Source organism: Ciona robusta, chromosome 4, assembly GCF_009617815.1.
Source record: "Ciona robusta chromosome 4, ASM961781v2".
NCBI classification, from domain to species: domain Eukaryota; kingdom Metazoa; phylum Chordata; class Ascidiacea; order Phlebobranchia; family Cionidae; genus Ciona; species Ciona robusta.
The window spans coordinates 366,701-391,035 of NC_143238.1; the positions used below are offsets into that span (position 1 = coordinate 366,701).

Genomic DNA, 24,335 nt, shown 5'->3' on the forward strand with positions numbered 1-24,335 from the left:
GGAATGTTTATTGATGTAATTTTAGGAACACTGAGTGTGTTTTACAAGGAAGAAAATGGCTTGCCCATGCTGCTGTGGTCCATAAGTGAAGATATGAACAACCATTGGAGACCAATGCAAGTTACTATCACAGCAACAACTTCATATCAGGTTGAAACTTTGTATATTCTGTATTGTTTGCAACTAATACACAATAAATAAATAAATGTAACTTATTTATCCCCGCGTGGCCAGAAAAAGACAGTTGTTATAACATAGGTGTTCATACACATTGTGCCGGCTTATAAGTTACTAAGTATGTTACTTTGTAGATGAGTATTTTTTGTGTATTTTTCATGTTTTTTATGTGTAGCTGATAATTTGGACAACCTATTAGTGACTGATGGGTTGAAGCAATTTCTGTAGCAACGACAAGCCTTGATTGAATTACCTCTAGTGCTACGGCGCTGGACAGTTAGAGTATTCTTCTATTAAACAAAACATACTGGATTTAAGTCTCGGTGTGCCAAGGCACTTATTGTCAGTCAAAACATTAATAAAAATAATATCTATAACTTTTATACTTTCATTGAAATAAATTTGATAAATAAGTTACCGTTACAGAGCTTTATAAAGTCATTATACATATCACATAATATAACCTATTTAAGATTGACTGCCATGTGAAATAAATAAGTGATTGTGATGCATTTATACATTAGTGCAGTAAATACCAGCTCTCACCAAAGTGTATGTTGTGTCACAGATTATATTTGAAAGTATTGTTGGAAGTGAAGTAGGGGATGGTCACGATATTGCGATTGATGATATTCTACTTCTACCTAATGCTTGTCCACCACTTGGATCATGTACATTTGAAGATGGTTTGTGTACTTGGCAAAATTCAGAAAATTCTGATGACTTTGATTGGCTAAGAGCTGCTGGGGAAAGCATGACAGCAGATACAGGACCAACAGTGGACCACACACTTGGAACACCATATGGTAAGTTGGTATTCTCCATATGTGTATCTATCAATGCTACCATTGTGAGTAAGTGTGTCCCTGTGTAAGAAATAGGCTCTTCTAATTGGCAGTCATAAGCAGGCATGAGGTGTATGAAGCTAGTGCATATGGAATTCAATTAAATACATTGTTATAACTTTTAGTTAATTTACCAAGGCAGGATAAATATATGACGTTCAATAATTGAAGACTGTGTTGTACAGGTGTGTATTTACTTATGGAAGCATCCACACCACAAGTAGAAGGAGATATGGCAAGATTATTCTCTGTCAGGTTGGATAATTCAGTACCAAGATGCTTGCAGTTTTTCTATCACATGCGGGTAGGAATTACTTGTTTAAATAAATACTATATACAACATTGTATGCAACAATTACATGGGTAATTCTCTTATAATGCTTGTATGTAAATTTGATTTCCTACCTAGAACAAATATATGTATTGTAGAAACTGTACTCATCGAAACATTAAAAACATTTATGTTAAAATGTCGTAACCACACATTCTTTAGGCTAAGACACCAACAGGAATGGGATCAATAAAAGTTATTCAGTATTGGAATTCTGATTATAATTATGAATTATGGGAAGACCATTCAACATATGGTGATCAGTGGGTTGAAGCTATGGTGGATTTACCAAACAACGTCACACAAGATGATATGTTTGTTATAAGAATACAAGCGTATGTTGGAAGTAGTGCTTACGGTAATTTAACATTTTAGTATGTTCAAATGCAGCAATAAATAACTAATAAAGAGAAGGAAAGCAAAATGTAGCCTATCATGCTTATGTGCTTCGACATTGAATTCTTTTTTGAGTAAAAAGTTTGGTTGTGGATTTTGTGTCACAAAGTTTTAACAAGTGCTGCCTAGCATTGCAGCCACGGCCTACTGGAGATACAGCTGATAATTCACATTTTACAATTAAAATAAGAAGCAAATTGTAGTAACAGACACCATTGTTATTTACTGTCCTTAAAATTTGAAGTAGTAATGTAAAAAACATATTGATCTGACTTGTAGATCATTATAAACTGTAGGTAAATGTATATAATATAATACTCGTTTAAATGACATGTATAATAGATCTGCAAACAACTATACAATGTAAGTTTAGACTTGCAGGTGGTTCAAATTAAAAACCAAACATCTAAACATTGACACAAATGATAACTGACCAAGTGACGATTATTAAAATTATCTGGTTTACTAACTTTATATGCTCTAGTTCTGACAAGAATACTCAATGTTTCAGGGGCATAATGTTTAGCGTTACAGTCTCGTAAATTTCTGCAATTGGGTTCAAATTTCAGTAATACCTGATTTTCTATTCTGTTCTAATCTAAAACTATTTGTGAGTTTTCTTACAGGCAAAGTTTACACTTTATTACCAAATAAGCCTAATGGTTTCATTGCAACTTGCATAAATTCAAACTAAACTGTACTATGCTGATACGTTGACATCCAAACAATGAATAACAGTGGTGTTGTTGCATTCAATAGGCCTTCTTATTTCAAAAGTAGAATATGAGTTTTAAGTATTTGGAGTAGGCCGTGCTGCAGCCGTTTTATTATTAAAATTTGTTTCAGCTGACATTGCAATTGATGATATTAACCTGATGCTTGGTGTGTGTCCTTATGTACCAACAGCACCACCTGACTGTGCATACTATTGTGATCCATCTAACCCATCCACTTCAGTATGCATACCAGCAGCATCTGTTTGTGACTTTAACATTGATTGTCCTGTTGATGGAATTGATGAAACAAACTGCGAGTATGTTGTGGCCAATTCAACCTTTAAATCCAAACTAATAAGTTGTAACAGCTAACCTGTAACCAACAAAAAAATGAACCTTACGCTTGCTGCCTTTACCCCCTAACCGCTTTCAACCCCCTTGTTTTGTCAGCAATAATTAAGAGGTCTTGAGCTGTAGACTTTTTTATATTTTTAGTATATTATTAACCTAAAACTGCAATTAGCTTAGATTATCTATTCTTTGAATAATCAATTAATAAAAAATTATTCCTGAACTCTGATACTGTTTATTGGTTTGGTCAATATAGTTATAGAACCATTGTGTTATGTAGGTATGACTGTACTTTTGATCTAGACTTGTGTGGATGGATGGAAGCGAGCAGTGGATCATTTCGTTGGTCACAAGGTAGTGGAAGCACACCTGATGCTAATACAGGTAAATAAATGTGGTTGATCTGCATGTTGCTAACATTTTGTCACCTGTTTGTTTGGCCCATGGCACAGTTGGTTAATGCTGTATACCACTAACCTAAAGGTAATGTGTTCAATGCTCGTCGCTGCTACCATTGTGGGCGTATGTGTTCTTGGGCAAGACACTTAGCGGCAATTGGTCCAACCCGGCAGTCATTAATGGATTGTCTAAAATAAATTGTCAGCCATACATAAAAACTTAAAAAAATTAACATACAAAAAACAATCACATACAGGTTACATGTAAATGTTGGGTTAAAATTTCTTGCACTTGTATTGTACAGGTCCTAGTGGTGACCACACAGGAAATGGTCGTTACATGTATGTTGATGCTGATAGTGGAGTAAGTGGTAGCCAAGCTCACTTAGTTAGTAAAGTGATTCCTCAAAGTGGACCTCAGTGTGAGATGACCATATATTACCACATGTATGGTGATCATATTGGAACTTTGCAGGTCGGCATATCTAGCTACTTTCAATGTTTCGTTTATTTCTTTAACATACCATAAAATGAGGTAGGTATATCATGTAAACAGATAAAAACAACCACAGACAACCTGCTCATAAGCAAGACACCAGTGTTATACATTATTTTCCCCACAATGCAATGATAAAAACTGTTATTCATTTATTAGGACTCTTACTTTAACGTATTCATATTTGCTAGATACTTTGTATAATTGTTTATATATCCTAATTTAGGTGAACAAAAAGATAAATGGTCAGGACAATATAATGTGGTCGCTTGTAGGCAATCAAGCAAATGCATGGTACCAAGCTATTGTTAAGCTAGGAAGAACAAACACACCTTTCCAAATTGATGTAACTGCTACGAGGAGTTTTGATGTTTTAGGTAAAACATAGAGATACTTTGCTGCTGTCTGTTGCTTTTTGACACAATATATTTACCTAAAACATCTGGCTTAACAAAATGTAATGCAGATTTTATTTAAAGCAACATTTTGTTTGCCATACAGCAACAGCTTTTCAGGTTTTAAAAAATACATTTTACAAAAAAAATGTAATGCCAGCAGATCAGTTTTGAAGACAATTAATTTATGTTTTTATCAGCACAACTTCTAAAAAACTTACTTCATATTGCATTTCAGGTGATATTGCAATAGATGATATAGCATTTCAAAATTGTGGCCTGCCTGTTCCACAGTCTAGCTGTCTTGCCCAAGAATTTCAGTGTGATAGAGGGGCATGTGTTGATGTTACTCGCATCTGTGATTACACTGATGATTGTGGGGATATGTCGGATGAAGCTGGTGAGTTGTTCCGCAGTTTTGTATTAATATAGTTTAAAGCTGACAATTTAAATTTGCAATTGTGAAAAACCAGTTCTTAGTAATTAGGATATTACAGGGGTTGTCTGCTTAAAATAAATGTTAAACTGTTTTTGTATACACTGTGTATATATGATATTAAACATTACCATCACACAAATTGTTTATCATCTTTTCTTAGACTGCACTGCTTACCCTGCAAGGTGCAACTTTGAAAATGGTGGAATTTGTGATTGGACTCAAGATAATGACGACGTGTTTGATTGGACAGTTTCTAGTGGTTTCCGATGCAGAGCAGATACTGGACCTTGTGTTGATCATACAACAAGCACTCGGGATGGAAAGTTTCTATTTATAGATTCTTCAACCCAAATTTCAGGTCAGTGTTGAATGATTTCCTAAAAAGTATACATATTTTTTCTGGGGTGAATCTAAATACAAAATTACCCTGTCAGTATGGTGCCACGCCAGGATAAATAAGTTACATTTAATTATCTATTTATTTATTCATAACATCATTTGTTATAATGTTATTATATTTGTTACATAGGGGAGACAGCTCGTATTTTGAGTCCTACCATGATATCACGTGTCAATGCTGATGATTGCTCACTACGTTTACATTACCATATGTATGGAGAAAATGTCCGAAGTTTGACGGTTTTTACCAGAACTCAAATAGGAGGACCATTAGAACAACAGTGGAAACAGCATGGTACACAAGGAGATGCGTGGGAACGAACTGAAGTGAAACTTAAACCAATTGCGAATATACCATTCCAGGTAATAATTTTAGCTAAGTTATTTAGTACCAATATTTGCCAATAATAAATATTATTGATTTACACTTTTTGCCCCACAATTTTGTTTTTTCTTGCCTAAAATTATTAAAATTTATGGACCAATCGTGTTTTTTTTTTCTTTTTTTCTTAGAACAGTGAAGTTTTGCATCAAAAAAATGGCAACACTGCAAAAACATAATTTTTCGTTTAATTTTTAAAGTGTGCTATATCAGGTAAATATAACTTTCGTGTACTGGTGCAAAGAAAAATAATTCTTTCTACTTAATACATACTTACATTTTACGACAATCTTATGTTAGAAAATAAATTTATCATAAACTGAAAAATTTTCATTGTTTTGAACTTTGTTTACATTTTATAGGTTTTGATTGAAGCAATGTCCCCAAACAGTGCACTAGGTGACATTGCAATTGATGATATCAGTTTCTCAAATTCATGTGAAGTGGATGGTAGCGTATTACCACCTGGTACAACTGTTGCAACTACAACTGAATCACCTTGTCCTGGTGACCTTGAGTTTCACTGTGGTGATGGAACATGTATGCATATTGAAAAGTACTGTAATGGTTAGTATTGTTGATATAATATTTGTGGCATCTTTTCCAGGTTTGATACTTTAACCATTGTGTGTGTGTGTCCTTAGGCAAGAAAATTTTGCTCCAACCCAGTAGTCACTAATAAATCATCACACATATGATAAGATATGTTTGTGGCTGTGTTAGTCTTTTCTCCTTAAATATAATACCCAACAACATATGAAATATTAATAAGTACTAATGAAGAGAATAAATTAACAGCACAATCATAATTGTTATCATGCCATAAAATGTTTTCTTTTTACAGGAGTAACGGATTGCAGCACTGGCTTGGACGAGTTATATTGTGGTGATTGTACATTTGAAACTGACATGTGTGGTTGGGATGATGTGAGCTCTGGATTATATCAATGGGATCGTGTGTCATCGGGCTCAGTTATTTATCCTTCTTCAGACCACACACAAATTTCTGGTTCAGGTATTTATGGAACATCTTCAATGCCTCTTAACCTACTTTGTAGTGACATAAAAGGCCTCATTTAATAACTAAGCTTTGGTAACTGACAAAAGAGTTTCAGTAATTCAAACCAGAGGCTACTCTGTTTGAAACTCAATACTGCTTGTATTTTGGCAAGTGTTGTCCTTGAGTGAAAGTTTAACTATATTTGCTCCATCCTAGTGGTCCTTATTGGAACAAAAATGCTTTTCTGAACTAGTGTCGGCAACCCAACTTAATAGTGACCTACTTTTTTAACCCATTTTGAGAAGTTTGATCCACAATATTACCCTCTAATGATATTTTATTATAATTTTCCAGGTTGGTTTGCATATGTTGACCCAGCAGCTGGTGACTACATGAACTATGCACACTTGATCAGCCCTCTACTTCCACAAACATCAACCACCTGTGCCATCAACTTCTGGTATTACATGTATTCACCAACGGATTCATTTGATGCAAAGATCGCTTTGTTGTTAAACAATGAGGATGGAAGTCAGGTGAGTTAACTACCTATTATTGTCCTCTAAAACATAAAACAATAAAAGCGTTCCCAAATTATCAGCCAAATAAAAAATATCTAAAAATATAAAACACCCATTTATAAAGTTGCGTACTTCAAAAACGTAAGTGGACACGAGGTGTATTAAAACACCACATGTGAGCACAATATTAAACTCATAGTCATATGTGATATAACTCTAAGTAACTTCTAAACACACAGTAGATAAGATAAGTATTAAACAGACAACAATGATTGTTCTTCAGATTGTTTGGAGTTCTGCAATAAATGGTGGAAATCGATGGAACAACCAAAACATGGTGGTTGGCGCACAAAATCATGGTCACTACTTTGTATTTGAAGTTTACCATGGCTCAAACGGAGGTTTGAATTTTTATTCATGTAATTTTATTGAAAAAATAAATAAAATATTTTCGGTCCTTTCTTAGACATGCCTTTCAACTCACCAATCGGAAAATGTAAATGCAAATTTGTTTTTTTTTAATTAAAAACAAATGATGACAAAAATTTAGAAACAGCACTGAGTGTATGATTATTTAAATACCGTGCAACACTGATGTTATTAACAACATTTAAATTCACAGCAAGTGTTGCCCTGGATGATATTTCATTCATTGATTGCCAACAATCCTCATCCAACCAGTGTGACTTTGGTCAGTTTGCCTGCACCGCTGGCTCTTGTATTCCAATAGAAAATCGATGTAATTTTGTTGATGAATGTGGTGATAATAGTGATGAACAAGGATGTCCAAGCTACCAGTGAGTTATCCTATTAATTTTTTTCTTGTTGAAACATTAATATAAGTAAGTTAATTAGGCCTTTTTTTAACCATTACTCATTAAAATATTCCAAAAACAATGGATTATGAATTATGATTAGAAAACATTTTGTTATTAAATGATTTATTTTAAGTCTACACATTGATATACTCAACTGGTAATAAAGATGGTAGTTATTCACTCAACTTACATAAGTCATACCACCTATATTATACCTGATTTTTTAAAGAAAGGTACTTACTGTTATCCTAACTGTTTATATATATAGAGCTTGTGACTTCAACACTGACTTTTGCTTGTGGGAAACTGATCCATCGAGTACATTGACATTAACAAGAGGGATATCATACGATTCAAGTTCACCAACAACAGACCATAACAATAATGCTGGTGGTTCATACTTGTATGTTAAAGCAACATCTGCAAATAATAATCAACAAGTATGTTATGTTCTATGCTATATGAGTAAGGTGTTACATCGCAGCATCCTAACCTGGGGGTGTAGCCATAGTGCCCGTAGGCCAAAGCTTCTATTATCCATACACCCAGTGCTATGCAACCATATAAAATCAATTCTTATGTCAGGACTTGTTAATGATTTTGTTGAGCAAAATAATAAGCAAATTATATATTTTTAAACTGAGTTTTACACATATTTTGGAAGCCTAAAATAAATAAAAGACAAATACAGGACGTTTTAGCATAGTACAAATAAACGATGTCCCAATTATGTAGGAGCGCAGAAACAATGATTTGAAGTTAAACTATAGTTTTTTTAACTTGTACAATGTAAAATTTTGCATAGAGTTGAGTATCTTTATAAGAAGTAATCTGTAAATTGCAATAAGTTAAGAATCTCTTTTGTGTAACACAGATATAAAAATATTGTTCTTGCTAGACAGATGTGTTTTTTTGCAGTCATATCTCAATGGTCCAGTAGTATACCCTGTTGATGGTACAGCTTGTCAAATTCGATTCTTCTCCAACATATATGGTCTTGATTCAGGAAGAATAGACATTGGGATTCGAACTACGGTAAATCATATTTCAATTGAATGTGAAACAAATCGCTCATAATGGTTTTATTTTGACAGTCAAGTGGTTATTCCTTGGTTAGCAGTATCGTTACCATAAACAATGATCAACTATGGCATAAACAATCTGTACCCCTGAGTTCAAAAGAATATTTCCAGGTATGTTGTTTATAATACGACTGTAACACAGAAGTAGTTAAAAAGGAACAGTTTATAACTGTGCCATACCAGTTTCAATTCCCTATACTGCTGCCATTGCTTCAACCAAATGGTCACTAATGGGTTTTCCACATTGTCAAAAATACTACAAAGGTACACTTGGTAACTCATAAATGAGCATGACCACATATTTTGAACACACTGAGCCCCTTATATGTTACAATGATGAAACCATGGTTGATTGCACATAGCTTTATTCAGGTTGTTATTGGGGTTATTCGTGGTGTTGCTGATCAAGGAACTATTTCAATCGATGATGTAAGTCTTTCACCAAGCTGCAAAGTTGATCCAAATGCCATCCTTCCCTGCCCTGCTAACAACCTACCATGTGACAATGGATATTGTCTTGCAGCTGATAAATTTTGCAACTTCCAGGTTTGAATTTGCTGCAGAGTTAATTTACAAAATTTAGGCCTTATCCTATCAACATTATGACGTCATAATTTTACCTTAGTGGAGAAGTCTGGGAATAAAACTCTTTTAAAAAAAAAGCATTTTAGAATTATCTGTTGCATGTTTGCAACAACTTAAATATCACTTCATAATTAACAAGACTCTTGGCAAAGATTTTGAAATATTCAATAATAATGGTTTGTTTTACAGACTGAATGTCCAGATAGCTCAGATGAACTGACTTGCCCTTCTACTTGTGATTTTGAATCTGCTGGTGGTTTATGCCAATGGTCAAATGATCCTAAGAACTCCATACATTGGACACATCAGCAGGCTATCAGTAGTAGTCCTGTAGGTACTGGGGGACCGGCTACTGACCATACGTCTGGTACAAATCAAGGTATATTTTCCTGAAATTTTAATTAAGAAGAATGAAAAGGTTTGTTACTTTTGACCAACGTAGTCCTTTTACCTCGTTAAATCCGAAGTGTTGGAAATGTTTTTTCTAATTAAACCAAATAATCTGAGAATATGTTTTAAAGATCCTATTTAATTCATAATTTATTGACAGGCAACTTTGTTATTTTGAAATCTACAAATCAAGTGTCAGTCAACAGTAAAGTGAGCTTGCTAAGTCCAACATTTTCACAAGCTGGTCTCACTTGTTCAATTCAGTAAGTTGTTCTGTGATAACATTGTTAAATTGTTTATCCAGCATTGCAAAACATTCATCCGGGGCAGGCGTGCCCAACCCAACGACCCGGTCTACCGGTAGTCCGCGGACCTATCTCAGGTCGACCGCGACAGGTGTAATAAAAAAAAATAAAAAAATCTGCTGTGGCGTTTAATTAATTACCAAATCATTAATTTTATCAATATCTTGTACAAAAAATACACACTGTGTTAAGAGGGAGTTACGTACCTGTACGGCAACAGGCAAAAAATCCAAGATGACGAATACTATAACGTAAGAATCAAAACAATAGGGATTATTTTACAATAATTTCCTTAACCTGGTCTGCATGATTTGTACACTAGTAACTCTCTGTGCTTCAAACTAAGTATTTTTGACTAAATTCCCCAAAATTTTGATCCTTTCCGACTTTTGACAAGCGATCGCAAGAAACGTTAGTAGCATGGCAGAGAGATAACGAGCCAAGACCTATCATTTTAACGCTAAATGGGAGGAAGATTATTTTTTTCTGTTTATTCGTATTCAAAGCCTGTTTGTTTAATATGCAACGGTAGCGTAGGCCCAAAAAAGCAAATCAGGAGCAGCACTTTAGAACGGTACACGGGGCTATGAGAGGGATTTTCCTGCAAAAACACAACTAAGCTCCGCTAAAGATGACATGTGACGCAACAATTGTATGAGTGACGTTTTTCATTTGTTGCATATTAAAAACATTTCAGTTAGTTTTGGTAACGAAGTCATTGAAATTTGTGTAGTAATTAAAGTAGTTTTGTTACTGATAAGTTAAAACCATGAGCATGACTCATTGAACCGCTGCAGTTGCTTATACAGGGGATAAACGCATACAAGAGATATTTCGGCATACCTTATTGCTAGCTGGTAGACCGCGTGCAGTTGGTTAGTTGAAAAGTAGATCTTGGGTCAAAAAAGGTTGGGCACGCCTGATCCAGGGTATGGTTATAGAATGATATTAGTCCCATAGGCATGTTAACTTGTGACTGGCGGACATCAGGCCTGACTCCACCATTTTTGGCTTGTGCATTTTAAATGTTTAAGGATAAATTTAGGATAAAAGTCACTCATGTCATAACTTCTAAGTTGTATTTTCATGTGAGTTTAAAAAATGAATAATATTTTCAGGTTCTGGTTATACATGTATGGAGACTTTGCTACACTTCGAATTAAGACAGTAACGGATACAGATTCAAAAGAATATTGGCAACAGAATGGTGACCAGGGCAGTCAGTGGATCAAACACATTGTTAAATTACCAACTTGTTTAAAAGACTTCCAAGTAATTATGAGAGCCCTTAGTTTAGTGTTTCTTAAACTGTATGTCGTGACTGGGCTTATATGTAATGTAATACTTTCACTATAAAAACATTGAATTTAAAAAGCTTTCTCACTTATTGTGTTAAGTTCTGAAATAAAATTTTGGTCGTTGGTCGAATTCTTGGTCGAATTCTCCAAACCTATTAAGAGGACTGCAACAAATTTTAGGAACTCCTATTCTATTTTAATAGGGTAGATTTATCACTTTTTGTATTTTTTTAGATTTCATTTGAAGTTGAAGTAATATCGGCAAGTCTTGGATCTATCGCATTAGATGATGTATCGTTCCTCTCATGTGAATACCCAGATGCAACACCTGGCTCAACATGTTCCGCTAACCAAAAACAGTAAGTTTTATCGATTTTCATGAAGCCGTTTTATATAGTTTGCTATGATTGTGTGTATCTTTAATGTTAATTGCTCCGACCAAGGGATCACTAAAGAGGTGGCCAAACGGGAATAAATTACAAAGTTATATACTTAATAACTGGTCAGCAATCGCATTGGATTAAAATAGTAAATCTGTGTTATATCTAAAGTTTCCTTGAAAAAGCATCTCTTTCATTTATTCAATCTTTTTACCAGATGTATGAGTGGCCATTGCATAGATGCTGATTACTGGTGTGACTTTAACTATGATTGTTGTGATGCAACTGATGAAAATGCTTTTGAATGTGCAAGCTATTCACGCTGTAATTTTGAACGTGATTATTGTGAGTGGAAAAAACCAAGTGATGGTTCAGGTGACCCAAATTTTGTTTTAAATATTATTTGCACTGTAGCACATTATTTACTACAGCCTCTTGTAACTAGTGATAGAGTTTCTGAAATAGACAACAAGGGGTCAGAAGTTTAATGCTGCCACCCTACTTAATGTGTGTGTCCTTGAACAAAATCTTTAAGTGGCTTGTGATTTCCCATAGGATAAAGTATCATCAACTTTGACCGTTCCCATTTTCTAAAAGACTAACAAATTTTATTTCGAATTTGGAATGAGTTATGCTTTTTCTTTGTAAATATATAAAAATAAGATAAAATAAAAAAAAAATTATTTTTGTTTTTCGAAATACTCAATACTCATAGGTAATCCTTAGGTGTAAGAAGCTATCATACGTTGTGTTCAATGGAACACCCCCATCCTATACCATAACGTAATTTCAACTTTGTATTATAGGAAACGAATGGTTGGTTGGGAAATCTCCAAGTAACAATCCTGCATTCGATCACACAAGCAATTTAGAAAATGGGAAATATCTTTATGTTGATTCATCTAGTATGAGTGGAAGTGCCCAACTTCAAAGTTTTGTATATTCATCTACTTCATCTCAGTGTTACATAAGGTAAAAGTAAAACTTGGTAATTTTAATTCTGGGGTTATAAGGTTTTATAAAGTTTCTGGATCTGTTTGCGATATACAAATTATGAGTTGGCTTGTGATTAAATACTATTTAGACTTCGCCTAAAGTTTTGTCTCACTAAATGTTTTTCCAAACCTGAATAGCTTCTTATACTAACCACTTAACATCTACAGATTCTATTCATTTATTGAGGGACCAGGAGCACAATCATTAAAGGTGATTGTTGTCACAACAACTGGAGAGTCAGTAAAACTAACATTGGCACCAGATGTCAGTGCGCAGTGGACACGGAGAAGCATTTTACTTACTCCAGCTAATTCAGCTTTCCAGGTCAGTTTACTGATAATGAAATATAATAAAGTAAATAGGCAGTGTTTCAACGACATGAATTGTTACCGGAAAATATCAGGTTCTAATTTTGATGTTGTATGCATGTGGGTCTTTAGGCAAGACTCCTATCAGTTTTCCTCCAACCCAGTGGCCACCTTATTGGTTGTAGATAGACAGTACAAAAGTCTAACTGCCAACCACAGACACTAGCTGCTTTAACAAACAGAACATCTGTGTTACAACTTTGAAATGATTTTCTGCATTAGAATAATAACAAACGATAATAATGTAATATGATTAAATATTTGTTATTTATTAGGTTGTACTAGAAGGTTTGGTCCAATCTATCAGTCCTGGTGTGATTGCAGTTGATGATATCTCATTTAGTGAAGGTATGACTTATAATTAACTAATCAATCTCAAAATGCAATAACCCCATTCTATCAAAGGTTGCATTAAATCACCAAATGAAGGCCCTGTAATACCTGGTGGTCAAACCACAACCATTATGCCACCATATGTGTGTGATGGTAACAGCTTTTTCTGTGATGAATCAGGATTTGTATGTGTGGATCCAGATAAAGAATGTGACTTCAATATGGATTGCCCAAATAACAAAGATGAAGAAAATTGCCGTAAGTTTGTATATCGTTATTGTACATAATGTTTAAACTAACCTGCCTTGTACAATTATTTATAACCAAAACTGCTCCAATCAACTAGTCACGAATGTATCTAATTGGTCCATAATTTTGGACTTGTAATAGGTATACGGATAAATAATGCATTTGTTTTATCATTTTCAGCAACGCAATGCTCATTTGAGGGAACACCTTCTATAGATGGAAGTAAATGTGGATGGGGTGAAAGTATAGCAAGCCAACTGGATAGTTTCAACTGGGTGATATCTGATGCTCAAAGTGCAATTATAGGGTAATGTCTAATTTAATGTTTACTGTAAAAAGATTCTTTTACTATTTAATGCAGCTTTCTTGTTATAACTTTTAAACAGTACCAACGTTTTGTCATATACATTAAAGCTTTATGAAAATATAGAACATTTATTTCAGCAAATTAATATTTCATAATTACCTTAGGTTCAAATAGTGTTAAAATTATTTTTTTGATTGTGTTTGTTTATTAAATCGAGTTTATATTTATGAATATCTTTTTTATGTGAGGAAACACCCACAAATCACATTCTCTTAACAGCATGGCACCAACAACTGACCATACCACAATGTCCCAGCAAGGAAGTTTTGCTTACATTACCAAACTTGGTTATCAACCTTTACAAACTGCTGAACTTGTTTCACCTATGTTTAAAAAGTCTTTCAGCACCTGTAAGGTGGGTATTGATGTTAATTTTAAATCCCTTTAATATTTTTTACTTAATCACGATGTATGAAACTGTGTGTTGTGAATAAAGCTCAGGTGTGGCACAAAACTTTAACTTATGAAACAGCTTTATAAAATTGTGTCTATTAAAAGTCTTAGAAACTTTTGTGTGTCATAAACAAATTTAGAAAATCCAAGTGTAACATGATAGTAAAAATTTTGATATAGCTGATATAAATAAAATAACCATCTAGTTTATGTTGTTTTGTTATATATGTTCAGATTGTCCTGTATTATTACCAAACTGGAATCTCACCCGGTCAAATGGATGTAGTTTTAACAACAAACAATGAATTTTCATTGATGGCTTCAATAACAAATAATGGGGATTCAAACTGGAAAGCATTAGCACTGGATATTGGTAAACAAGTATACACATTCCAGGTAAATATTGTATTATTATATTTAATTATAAAAGTATTTGCAGTAAACAAATCAATCAACCTCATATCTAGTGAAAAAATATATAAAACATGAACTATATTTAAATATAAACACGAATCTTATGGTTATTTTATTTAATCTATGCTTTAAAGTTGCATTGACAGATAACCCGGTTTTGGTTAAACACGGCAATATATTTAACTACATGAGTCTTGTGAAAAGCTCTGTTAGACATCTAACATGCCTGAAAGCAACATCATGTATACATCACTTGTAGTTTTATAACCTCTCACCCCAGTGTTTGGGTTTCTTACCACTGCTGATGGTAATCTCTTTATTGAAATAGTTGAAACTAAGTGTGGTGATTTATATGTTTGGTTAAATAAACAAGTTGTTGAAGAATATTTTGTACCTAGATTGATATTAATATATTCCCTATTACTGTTATTAAAAGTAAATTGTGATCTGTTTTAGATATCTATAACAAAAGTAGATGAAGGATATGATGGGATTACTGCCATTGATGATGTGAATTTCATTGGATGCAACACACCACTACCATCATCATGTAACCCTGCTAATCAGTTTCAATGTACCACCACACATGTGTGTGTAGACCAACATGATAATATATGCGACGGTGTGGATGATTGTGGAGATTACTCTGATGAATCAGGCTGTCGTAAGTTGCCTTTTTTACTCCTTGTGTTCTACTTTTATTTGCCACATTTTCTAACTTAAAAAAAAACCTAATAATTAAAACACAAGAAAATATTGTAAAAGTATGTTCCTTAAAACACACTCGAACAAAAACTGTTAAAGAAAGTAAAAAAAACGAGTGGTTGTGGAGCCAACCAACAGTACCTCACATTTTAGAGAAATTAGTATAATACAGAAAAAAATTATTGAAGATATTTTTGTAGAAACAGAACACTGTGTGTTATAACTTAGAAATAAATATGTTACATTTTAGATTTATTTAATAAAATATAAGTGTAACCATATATTTATAGAAACCACTTTCATTACTACATTTGAAACTGGATTAAATGGTTGGAGCCAAGATAATATTGATGAGTTTGACTGGACATTACAATCTAAATATTCAGAAACTACAACAGGTTTGAATAATTTATTAAGTTTAAATGATTTGCTGAATGTATGTGTATGTATGGCAGGACCATACCAAAGTGTTTAGTGTGCTTTCTTCTTAACCCTAGGCTACTAGATTCCAGGCTTAACACTGTGGGCATGCATGTCCTAGGACAAGACACAATTGCTTCAACTCAGTGACCATTACAGGGTTGTGAAATTAAAATAATATCAAATAATAAACCAACCAAAAAGAGGACAAAAAGTGACTTTAAATAATTGATTTAATCATGTTGTTAGGACCTTTAAGAGATCACACACTTTCGAACAAGTTTGGAAATTACGTTGTCATGTCATCAGCATCACAAACGGCTGGTGATAGAGCATGGTTGAATAGTTCTCCAATGCAAAGTAGAACAAACTGTGAGGTAATGTGGATTTATATTGTTTCCTTACAATTGCAAACAATCGGAAGTTGTCAAATTTATGGGTTGTAGGTTGGGGTTTAGGAGGTTTCAGTTGGGGAACACTGAAGGGCCAGGAAACATTATGATATTTATGAAAGAGTTTTGGCGTTAACTTATAGAATATGGATTTACAAAGATTGTTGTGTCCGTAATAGATTAATATGATGCAGGTTTGCTCTAAATCTAAAAATGCTATCGGTTTGGGTTTTAATATTGCCGGTTCAGAATTCGTATTTCTTATTATTTTTATGAAATTTACTTTTTTAGCTTCGATTCTGGTTTTACATGAATGGTCCAGACGTCTACAGACTTTCTGTATATACTCGAATAAATACTAACGGTGGGTTTAATCATTTGAAAGACTTTATTGGGGAACCAACTGACAACATGTTGTGGCAGCGTGCTGTTATACCACTGATTGTGGATGACCCGTTTGTGGTAAGTTAGTAGACACACTTGTAACTTTCAAACTCTATTCTCTACTGGAGAATATTTATTTGAAACATTGGTTTGCCTAAATATTTCAATATTGGTGAATAATTTGTAACTTAGCATTCTATATTGATTAAATAGCAAGTTAAAAACATTTATTTATATATCTAATAGTATACATGGTTTTTAGGTTGTAATTGAAGGTGTTGTTGGATACGGAAATGTTGGTTTTATTGCAATTGATGATGTTTCATTCTCAACTGAGTGTTCAACTTATAATGGTAAGTTATTTATAGAACCAGTGTTTATTTTGCATGAATGTACCTTTATAGGTTGTGGACGTGTGTTTGGGCTAGATACTCAACGTAAATTGTTCTACCCACTGGTCAATAATGGGTTAGCCAGAATTGGACAGAATGCTTCTGTTATAACTTTTGTTATTGTAAATGGTGTTGCTCTACCATAAAGAGTGTAATTTATGTATTCATTGTACCATAAATTATATATCCTGATACCGTCATAACCTTTGTGCCAACTCATCCTTGTGGTTATTCACTAACTTCTTATATTCTATTAATCTATTCTAATACTTTCAGGAGTTCTCCCCACATTACCCAATGGTGGCACACCATCTGAACCCAACCCACCATCATCGTGTGATGAAAGTATTGAGTTTTCATGCAGAATAAACTCAGGAGCGAACTGTGTGTCTTTGGATACAGTTTGTGACTTTAGATCAGATTGTCAGGATGGCTCAGATGAGTCAACTTGTGGTAAGTTTGTTTTATCAATAAATTTTGGGCCTATAATCAGTGCTGTTGATTAAGAAGCAAAATTTTAAAGTATACAATTCGAAGTGATAACTTCTAACACTGAACCAAAAGTCCTATGAATCCTATATCTTTCATTTTTTCCACTAAATAAGCCTCGTCCTTAGTGGTTTTTAATTTATTATTTTTCCTTTAAACAACTATATTTCACTACAGTTAGCAAGAAATGCGACTTTGAATCTGGATGGTGCGGTTGGACTTCAGGAACCCAAATGTAAGAATGTAATAACCGCTTGGATTTAATATTTTTATTTATTTTACATTATTTCAGCCAAACAATGGATGATACAAACTTATACAGCTGGAAGAAGGGCAAAGGAAGTACTTTACTTCCAAATGAAAATGGGAAAAGACCTGGAACTGACCATACACAATCGACTGCATCTGGATTTTATATTTATGCTGATTCAAACCAGGCATCATCTAACTCTACTGCTCAGGTTGTTTGTTTTATTTGTGCTGACTATAAATTAGAGCACTTGTTTCCTAGCTGTGGGATACTTGGTTCGAAGCTTAATGCTGCTGTCATTGCAGTTTTGTGTGTGCATACACTTACAACAATTGCTTTAGCCCATTGGTCTCTATTGTCTAAATTAACATTCACTCCTGAAAAAAACGCACCGTGGCCAACAGCCTAACAAACGGCAGCTTAGCACAAACTTACAAACATGGTAACTACTGGCGACACATGGTGTATAAAGCCACCACATATGGTGTGAAATAGAGCGTTCATGTTATATATCAGAACTACCATGCAAAGTTGAACAAGTGATGATTATTAATTTGTATAAATACAGTTATTTTCAACTATGATCGCAAAATCTGGTTCTCAATGTACACTGAGATTTTTCTACTGGATGGGATCAAAAGCAACCGACCAAGTTGGTTCACTTCATATAGTTGCTGTGAATAACCAAGGAACACGACTTGAACTTGTTGAAGTCCAACGTGTACAAGTTAATCAATGGTCAGAAGCACGAGCTTTGATAGGATCGCTTGTTAATTTCCAGGTATTTAGGATAAAATATAAAATTTGGGTTTTTTAGCAGCAGAAAATAAGTTTTCTGTCAAAGCCCATGGCACAGTTTAATATTTGATAGTTTCCAAGTAGGCAGCATATTATATCTTTTAAACTTGCCTCACTATGTTAAGATCTGTAGGGCTATTTATTCCTTTATTTAAAAAGAGATGCAGCCAAAGGATTAACAAATATATAAATACTGATATTCATTTTATCATTTGTAGATTGTGATTGAAGCAAGGGCACAAAATATGAACGATGTTGATATCTCTGTTGATGACTTGGAGTTTATGGATTGTTCACCAAATATACCATCTACAAGTGGATGTGCATCAACACAGTTTACATGTGCTAACCTTGTAATTATTATAATAAATGTTCAGTTACTTGAAATTAAGTTGTGTTTTATAGGTGTGTGTTGACCAGTCAGTAATTTGTGATTATGCCGATGATTGTGGAGATGCAAGTGATGAAGTACAAGCACTCTGTTACCAAAAATTCCCAAGGTATTTTATTCAATGTTTTGTACAAATAAAGTTAAACATAGCATTGTATAAGAATGACATAATTTGTTCTGTTGTTCCAGATGCAACTTTGAACAAGATTTGTGTCAATTTGAACGAGAATTTGTTGACTTTCAATGGCAGCTATCAACACCAGCTATGGTTGTTGATGGTACGTTACAACCGGCATATGACCATACTCTACATGGACCACAAGGTCATTACTTGCTAGCTGACCCCATGACATCAACTGATCCATCACATAATGGGAAAGCAAGAATTGGAACTCCAGGTAAATATTTGACCCTTTATGAGGATTGATTTCAATGTTTAGTTAAAATATTAAAAAACAATGCTGTTTAATATTAATTAAAATTGTATGTTTAAATAATGACTCTCAAAACTATGTGAGATTTATAGCTCTCTATACACGATAATCACTACTAGTGTACTTATATTTCAACGTTCTTGTTTTTTCTTGTCAGGGTTGTTCAGATCAACTTCTCTATATTGTGTTGTTCGGTTCTACTACCATGTGATGTCAACTAGTGATGTGTTGAAGATTTACACACGCACTGCGTGGACATCCAACCCAACAACTGGTCTTAACCTTGTCTACACAAACACAGATGATGCTAATTATGCTGGACCTGGTAACTTCTGGCAGAGAGCTGATGTAACTGTTGCAGCATCCACTGATTTCCAAGGTAACACTTTATAGCATTGTAACATTGGAGCTCGTGCTCCTCGTATCGTGGTTGTTCATTGTTGAAAACTTATTTTGGACTTGTGTGTACCTGGCCAAGACAATTAACGCTATAGTGTTTGCAAATGTCAAAATCGAATTTATTTTTTCAGTTATTTTTGAAGCAAGTCACACAACTGGTGAATTCACACCATCCATAGCTATTGATGATATCAGCTTTAGTGATGGTTGTGCATATGATGCGTCGGGTGAGCATGGGGTCATCCCCACAGCCCCACCCCAACCCTCTGAATGCGGGGATGGGTATTACCCATGCGCTGCGGGTGGTTGCTATGATAACTCACAAAGATGTGACTTCCTTGATGAATGTAAAGACTCACAACCTCCTAATGCACCGTCAGATGAAAAATCTTGTGGTTAGTAACGTCATATTAATATATTGACTGCTGGTGAACTACATAACATATGTTATTTGTATGTTGGTAAAGCACTTACGCCCTTGGTCCAATAAGTGGTGGAAACATTTGTCATAATGACACACTAAAAGTTTTTTTAATGTATGTTCTTGTCTCTTTCGCATATTCTTCACGACTCTGTAATTATCTATAACTGAAAAGAAAAGCCATGTTATGTTATTTTGGTCTCAGTAAATAAAAAGATTAGTTTTGTAAAATTAATTTTAAAACATGATATTTTCAGGATCATCATGTACATTTGATAACGATGGTTGTGGATGGACAAACTCTAAGTCAGCAACTTATAATTTTGATTGGTCAAGATCCAGTTCTTCAGGTCCAGGTTCTGATCATACATCCGGGTAAGTTTAATTGAATAATGTTGTTTATATTGAAACAATGACTCCAAATAATTCGATGCTGTAATGTAACTTGCTTTATCCTTACGTGGCCCGAAAAAGACAGTCGGTATGACACGGGTGTTCTGTTTCATGCACCTTGTGCCAGCTTACGATACCATGTATGTTACTTTGTGTTTATTGTTTTTATGTATATTGTATGGATGACAGTTTAAACAACCCATTAATGACCCCTTTGAAGTAAAGTCACATATGCCCACAATGGTAGCAGCAAACAGCCCTGAACCCTTTACTTCGGGGCTAAGATGCGTGCATGCTAACCAACTGCTGTAGGGAGTTGCTAGACATTTGCCTTGTAACCAAACCACAGAGGGTTCAACGCTCAATGCTCCCATTGTGGGCATGAGTCTCCTTAAGCAAATTTAGTTTAATTTCTCCAACCCACTGCTCCCTTATGAGTTGTACACATTGCCAGACATACTAAGAAAGTTATTGACTCCTACAGTTGCAAACTTAAGTTTTTATAACATTTGTCAACAGGCGCATAAATTAGATAACCCCATTATCCACCACTCCGGATTAAAAAAGTGACGTTTATCATTCTCTTTATACAGGTCTGGTTCATACATGGTTGTAACAACTGGGCCACAAACCAATGTTGGATCAAAAGCTCACCTTATCACTGATGTATACCATAGATCTGCTGCAAGTTGTAAGATGAATTTTTACTACAACATGAACTCCAACGATAATCAGGTGAAAAATTCTTTAAAAATAACTCCACATGAACCCTAAACTGACAAAGTCAGTTTGTTCCAGTGGTTCCCATGGGTTAAACTTTTCTATTAAGCCATGCGCTTTTTAGCTTTTCTAAACATCCCATTCTTTGAGTTACAAACCCACCATTTGCCCAGAAAGGTAGCTTTAGTCTTAGCTCTTAGAACAGTTTGTCTCTTGCGCACCGTAACGTTCCTTACTTACCAACGAACGATGTGCTCCTGCTTGTTAAAAATATTTCACCCATATAATTTTAGCTTCTATTGTCAAGTTATTATCTCTTACTGATTAGCTTCTTATGACAACACTTCTAATTACGGGCTTTGAATTGTCTGGATGGCGTTAAAATTAGTAGTGTTCCTATCAATTATATAGGATGTTTGAACAAAAATTTTTTTTTATTGTTCAACTTCTTTTCAGAATCCTGATATTGGAATGCTTCATGTAATAATCAAGTCTTCATTGGGTGCAAATCTTGTTTTGAATATACCTGGAAGCCAAGGCAATACATGGACACAGAGTATAGTTCCTGTTGGACAAAACAGGTATGTTCATGTTTTATATATGTATATATATCAATGCCAGTTATAAGTAACATCAGTTGAAAGTTAAAAGAAGGAAACATTTAGGAAATGATACATAATAAACAAAAACTATTTTAAAAAATATTTGAAATCCTTTAAAAAAGATATTTGAAAAAAGGGGGAAATTTTCTTCTTTTTTGCTACTTTAATGACAACAGTAATTTGGTTCTGCCTGATTGAACAACTATGGGTTAATTCGTTGTTTTTAAAACAGAGATTTTGAGATTGTGTTTGAAGTTGAAAATGGGAAAGCCAGTGGATATGTTGCAATAGATGACGTTACTTTCAATGACTGTGGTGACCAATCATCAGGTCATGTATGCGATGCTAATGCATTTACATGCGCAGATGGTCAATGCATATTCTCTGATGAGGTTAGTCTCAATATTCCAATTTTAACAAAAATAAAAATGGAAGCCAAATCCAATTTAGGTCTACTATGTATCCTTGTGTGGTGGGGCTACAAAGAAGTTATATCCTGTGTGTCATATTGCCCACCATATGTGGTGGCTTCATACAGCACTGTCAATCATTCGAGTTAAAAAATAAGCAACATTTTGTGTGCCAGACCTCATAAATTAAAATCTTCTTATACCCTATATCCCTTCACTTAGGTATGCGATATGAGAAATGATTGTGATGATGGAAGTGATGAACTTACATGCCCATTACATGATGGAGATTGTACATTTGATGGACAAGCATGGGGTGGAACCAGTGGTTGCAAGTATGTTCAAAACCAAGATGATAATGGTGATTGGCAATTATCTGATGGGACAGGTAGGAAACATTTGTTTTACTACTTTTATGTGGTAGCAATACCTGGCTGGATAAACGTGGTACTGGCAATCAACATAAATGTATTAATTGAAGCTGTGATAACCCTCCTATTAACCAAAGAGAGTAATGTTAACTCGATCATAACACCTCACCTTATCTTGCTTTATGTAAAACATTTTTAGGTTTTTAAGAAATGAATTTCTTTCAGGTCTAAATAATGGAAACCCTGTCACAAGTGGACCATCTATGGACCATACACCATCTGCTGGTGGTTATTTCGCAATGGTTGATGTAACCTCCCTTCCACCTGGTTCAGTGGTTAGGTTCACCACATCAAAAGCAATGCCTGCAAGTACAGACATCTGTACAATTCGATTTTGGTATTTTATGTCAGGTGTGTTGATTGGAATTTTATTTATTTATCTTTGTTCGACTAAATAGCCTTATATACCTTGGGCCCACTTCTAAGGTGATTGTTTTTTTCAATTCAGACAACCCATTAGTGACCACTGGGTTTGAGTAATCACTGAAAAATGTTTTTCCTAAATGGACAAACAACTTTATTTGTAGCAGCATTGTTGATAGTAATGTGCCGAAAGTGTTGGTTCCAAGCCTAACGATACCATTATTAAAAGTATGTAAAATATACAACACAGGTGTTCTGTTTCACACACCTGTTGCTTACAAGTTACCATATATGTAGCTTTGGAAAGAATTATTTTGTAGAGGTTTTTTTATTCAATTGTTATGTATGGTGACAATCTAAACAATCCATAAGTGACCAATGGGTCGGAGCAATTGTTGTGTGTAGCTTAAAGACAAACACGCCGACAGGGTAGCAACATCGAGCCTTTAAACTATTGGCTATGCTACTACTTTACCACAACCCTAAACAATGTGTGTCCTTAACTATAATTGCAACCCAGCAATCACTGATTAATTGTCCAAATTATCAGAAAGGCAGAACTAAACAAATTAATAAAAATACATACAATGATATAACACAGTTGTTTTAAATATAGGAACTGAGTTATCCACAATATTACGAACATATGTTGTTGAAAGCACTGGCACACGTCTACTTACTTCATCTTTCTATGGAAATACTGGATCCAGTGATTGGCAATATGCATCAGTAGTTGTGAGCAGTAATAATTTATTCCGAGTTGAATTTGAGGCTGAAACTGGCAATTATGCCTCAAGTGGCGGAGTGATTGCAGTTGATGATGTCACATTCACTGATGCATGTCGTGAAGGTAATATGATGCATATTATAGGAGAGATTTATTTGTTAGATATTATACACGTTGTCTGCTGTAGTTTTGACACAAACTTCAGTAAAGTTTGTACATAGCACATATGTGCACTAAATTTAAACATGTGTTGTAAACTACAGTGCCAACTCAGTTATGGTACCTTGTTTAAATAGAATTTCATAATCTGTTTGTCCGCTAAGTGGCTTACATGAAGTAAAAATGATATAAAAACAAATGTTAAGCAATGCTCATCTAAAGATTGAATAA

General features: G+C 34.3%; 1 protein-coding gene across 2 annotated transcripts in view; it reads left to right on the forward strand.

Annotated features, from left to right (window-relative positions):
- Positions 1-24,335, forward strand: part of LOC149736251 (MAM and LDL-receptor class A domain-containing protein 2-like) — a 102,215-nt gene that overhangs the window by 75,894 nt on the left and 1,986 nt on the right. For both annotated transcript variants that reach the window (XM_089876945.1, XM_089876946.1), the window contains exons 159-211: positions 26-150; positions 746-983; positions 1,208-1,326; positions 1,516-1,711; positions 2,596-2,782; positions 3,097-3,200; positions 3,520-3,689; positions 3,937-4,087; positions 4,344-4,505; positions 4,705-4,902; positions 5,074-5,306; positions 5,688-5,892; positions 6,170-6,340; positions 6,680-6,861; positions 7,130-7,247; positions 7,469-7,643; positions 7,933-8,104; positions 8,583-8,699; positions 8,759-8,857; positions 9,119-9,292; positions 9,521-9,710; positions 9,882-9,984; positions 11,145-11,298; positions 11,559-11,683; positions 11,922-12,079; positions 12,511-12,676; positions 12,868-13,024; positions 13,344-13,416; positions 13,474-13,659; positions 13,831-13,957; positions 14,237-14,372; positions 14,645-14,806; positions 15,281-15,488; positions 15,820-15,927; positions 16,199-16,326; positions 16,633-16,803; positions 16,988-17,078; positions 17,394-17,570; positions 17,784-17,841; positions 17,899-18,067; positions 18,425-18,637; positions 18,873-19,007; positions 19,060-19,154; positions 19,235-19,443; positions 19,637-19,858; positions 20,010-20,273; positions 20,557-20,674; positions 21,286-21,427; positions 21,869-21,993; positions 22,247-22,406; positions 22,647-22,812; positions 23,021-23,206; positions 23,835-24,068. In XM_089876945.1, the coding sequence (XP_089733071.1) occupies positions 26-150; positions 746-983; positions 1,208-1,326; positions 1,516-1,711; positions 2,596-2,782; positions 3,097-3,200; positions 3,520-3,689; positions 3,937-4,087; positions 4,344-4,505; positions 4,705-4,902; positions 5,074-5,306; positions 5,688-5,892; positions 6,170-6,340; positions 6,680-6,861; positions 7,130-7,247; positions 7,469-7,643; positions 7,933-8,104; positions 8,583-8,699; positions 8,759-8,857; positions 9,119-9,292; positions 9,521-9,710; positions 9,882-9,984; positions 11,145-11,298; positions 11,559-11,683; positions 11,922-12,079; positions 12,511-12,676; positions 12,868-13,024; positions 13,344-13,416; positions 13,474-13,659; positions 13,831-13,957; positions 14,237-14,372; positions 14,645-14,806; positions 15,281-15,488; positions 15,820-15,927; positions 16,199-16,326; positions 16,633-16,803; positions 16,988-17,078; positions 17,394-17,570; positions 17,784-17,841; positions 17,899-18,067; positions 18,425-18,637; positions 18,873-19,007; positions 19,060-19,154; positions 19,235-19,443; positions 19,637-19,858; positions 20,010-20,273; positions 20,557-20,674; positions 21,286-21,427; positions 21,869-21,993; positions 22,247-22,406; positions 22,647-22,812; positions 23,021-23,206; positions 23,835-24,068 (8,412 nt within the window). The remainder of the gene's footprint in view (positions 1-25; positions 151-745; positions 984-1,207; positions 1,327-1,515; positions 1,712-2,595; positions 2,783-3,096; positions 3,201-3,519; positions 3,690-3,936; positions 4,088-4,343; positions 4,506-4,704; positions 4,903-5,073; positions 5,307-5,687; positions 5,893-6,169; positions 6,341-6,679; positions 6,862-7,129; positions 7,248-7,468; positions 7,644-7,932; positions 8,105-8,582; positions 8,700-8,758; positions 8,858-9,118; positions 9,293-9,520; positions 9,711-9,881; positions 9,985-11,144; positions 11,299-11,558; positions 11,684-11,921; positions 12,080-12,510; positions 12,677-12,867; positions 13,025-13,343; positions 13,417-13,473; positions 13,660-13,830; positions 13,958-14,236; positions 14,373-14,644; positions 14,807-15,280; positions 15,489-15,819; positions 15,928-16,198; positions 16,327-16,632; positions 16,804-16,987; positions 17,079-17,393; positions 17,571-17,783; positions 17,842-17,898; positions 18,068-18,424; positions 18,638-18,872; positions 19,008-19,059; positions 19,155-19,234; positions 19,444-19,636; positions 19,859-20,009; positions 20,274-20,556; positions 20,675-21,285; positions 21,428-21,868; positions 21,994-22,246; positions 22,407-22,646; positions 22,813-23,020; positions 23,207-23,834; positions 24,069-24,335) is intronic.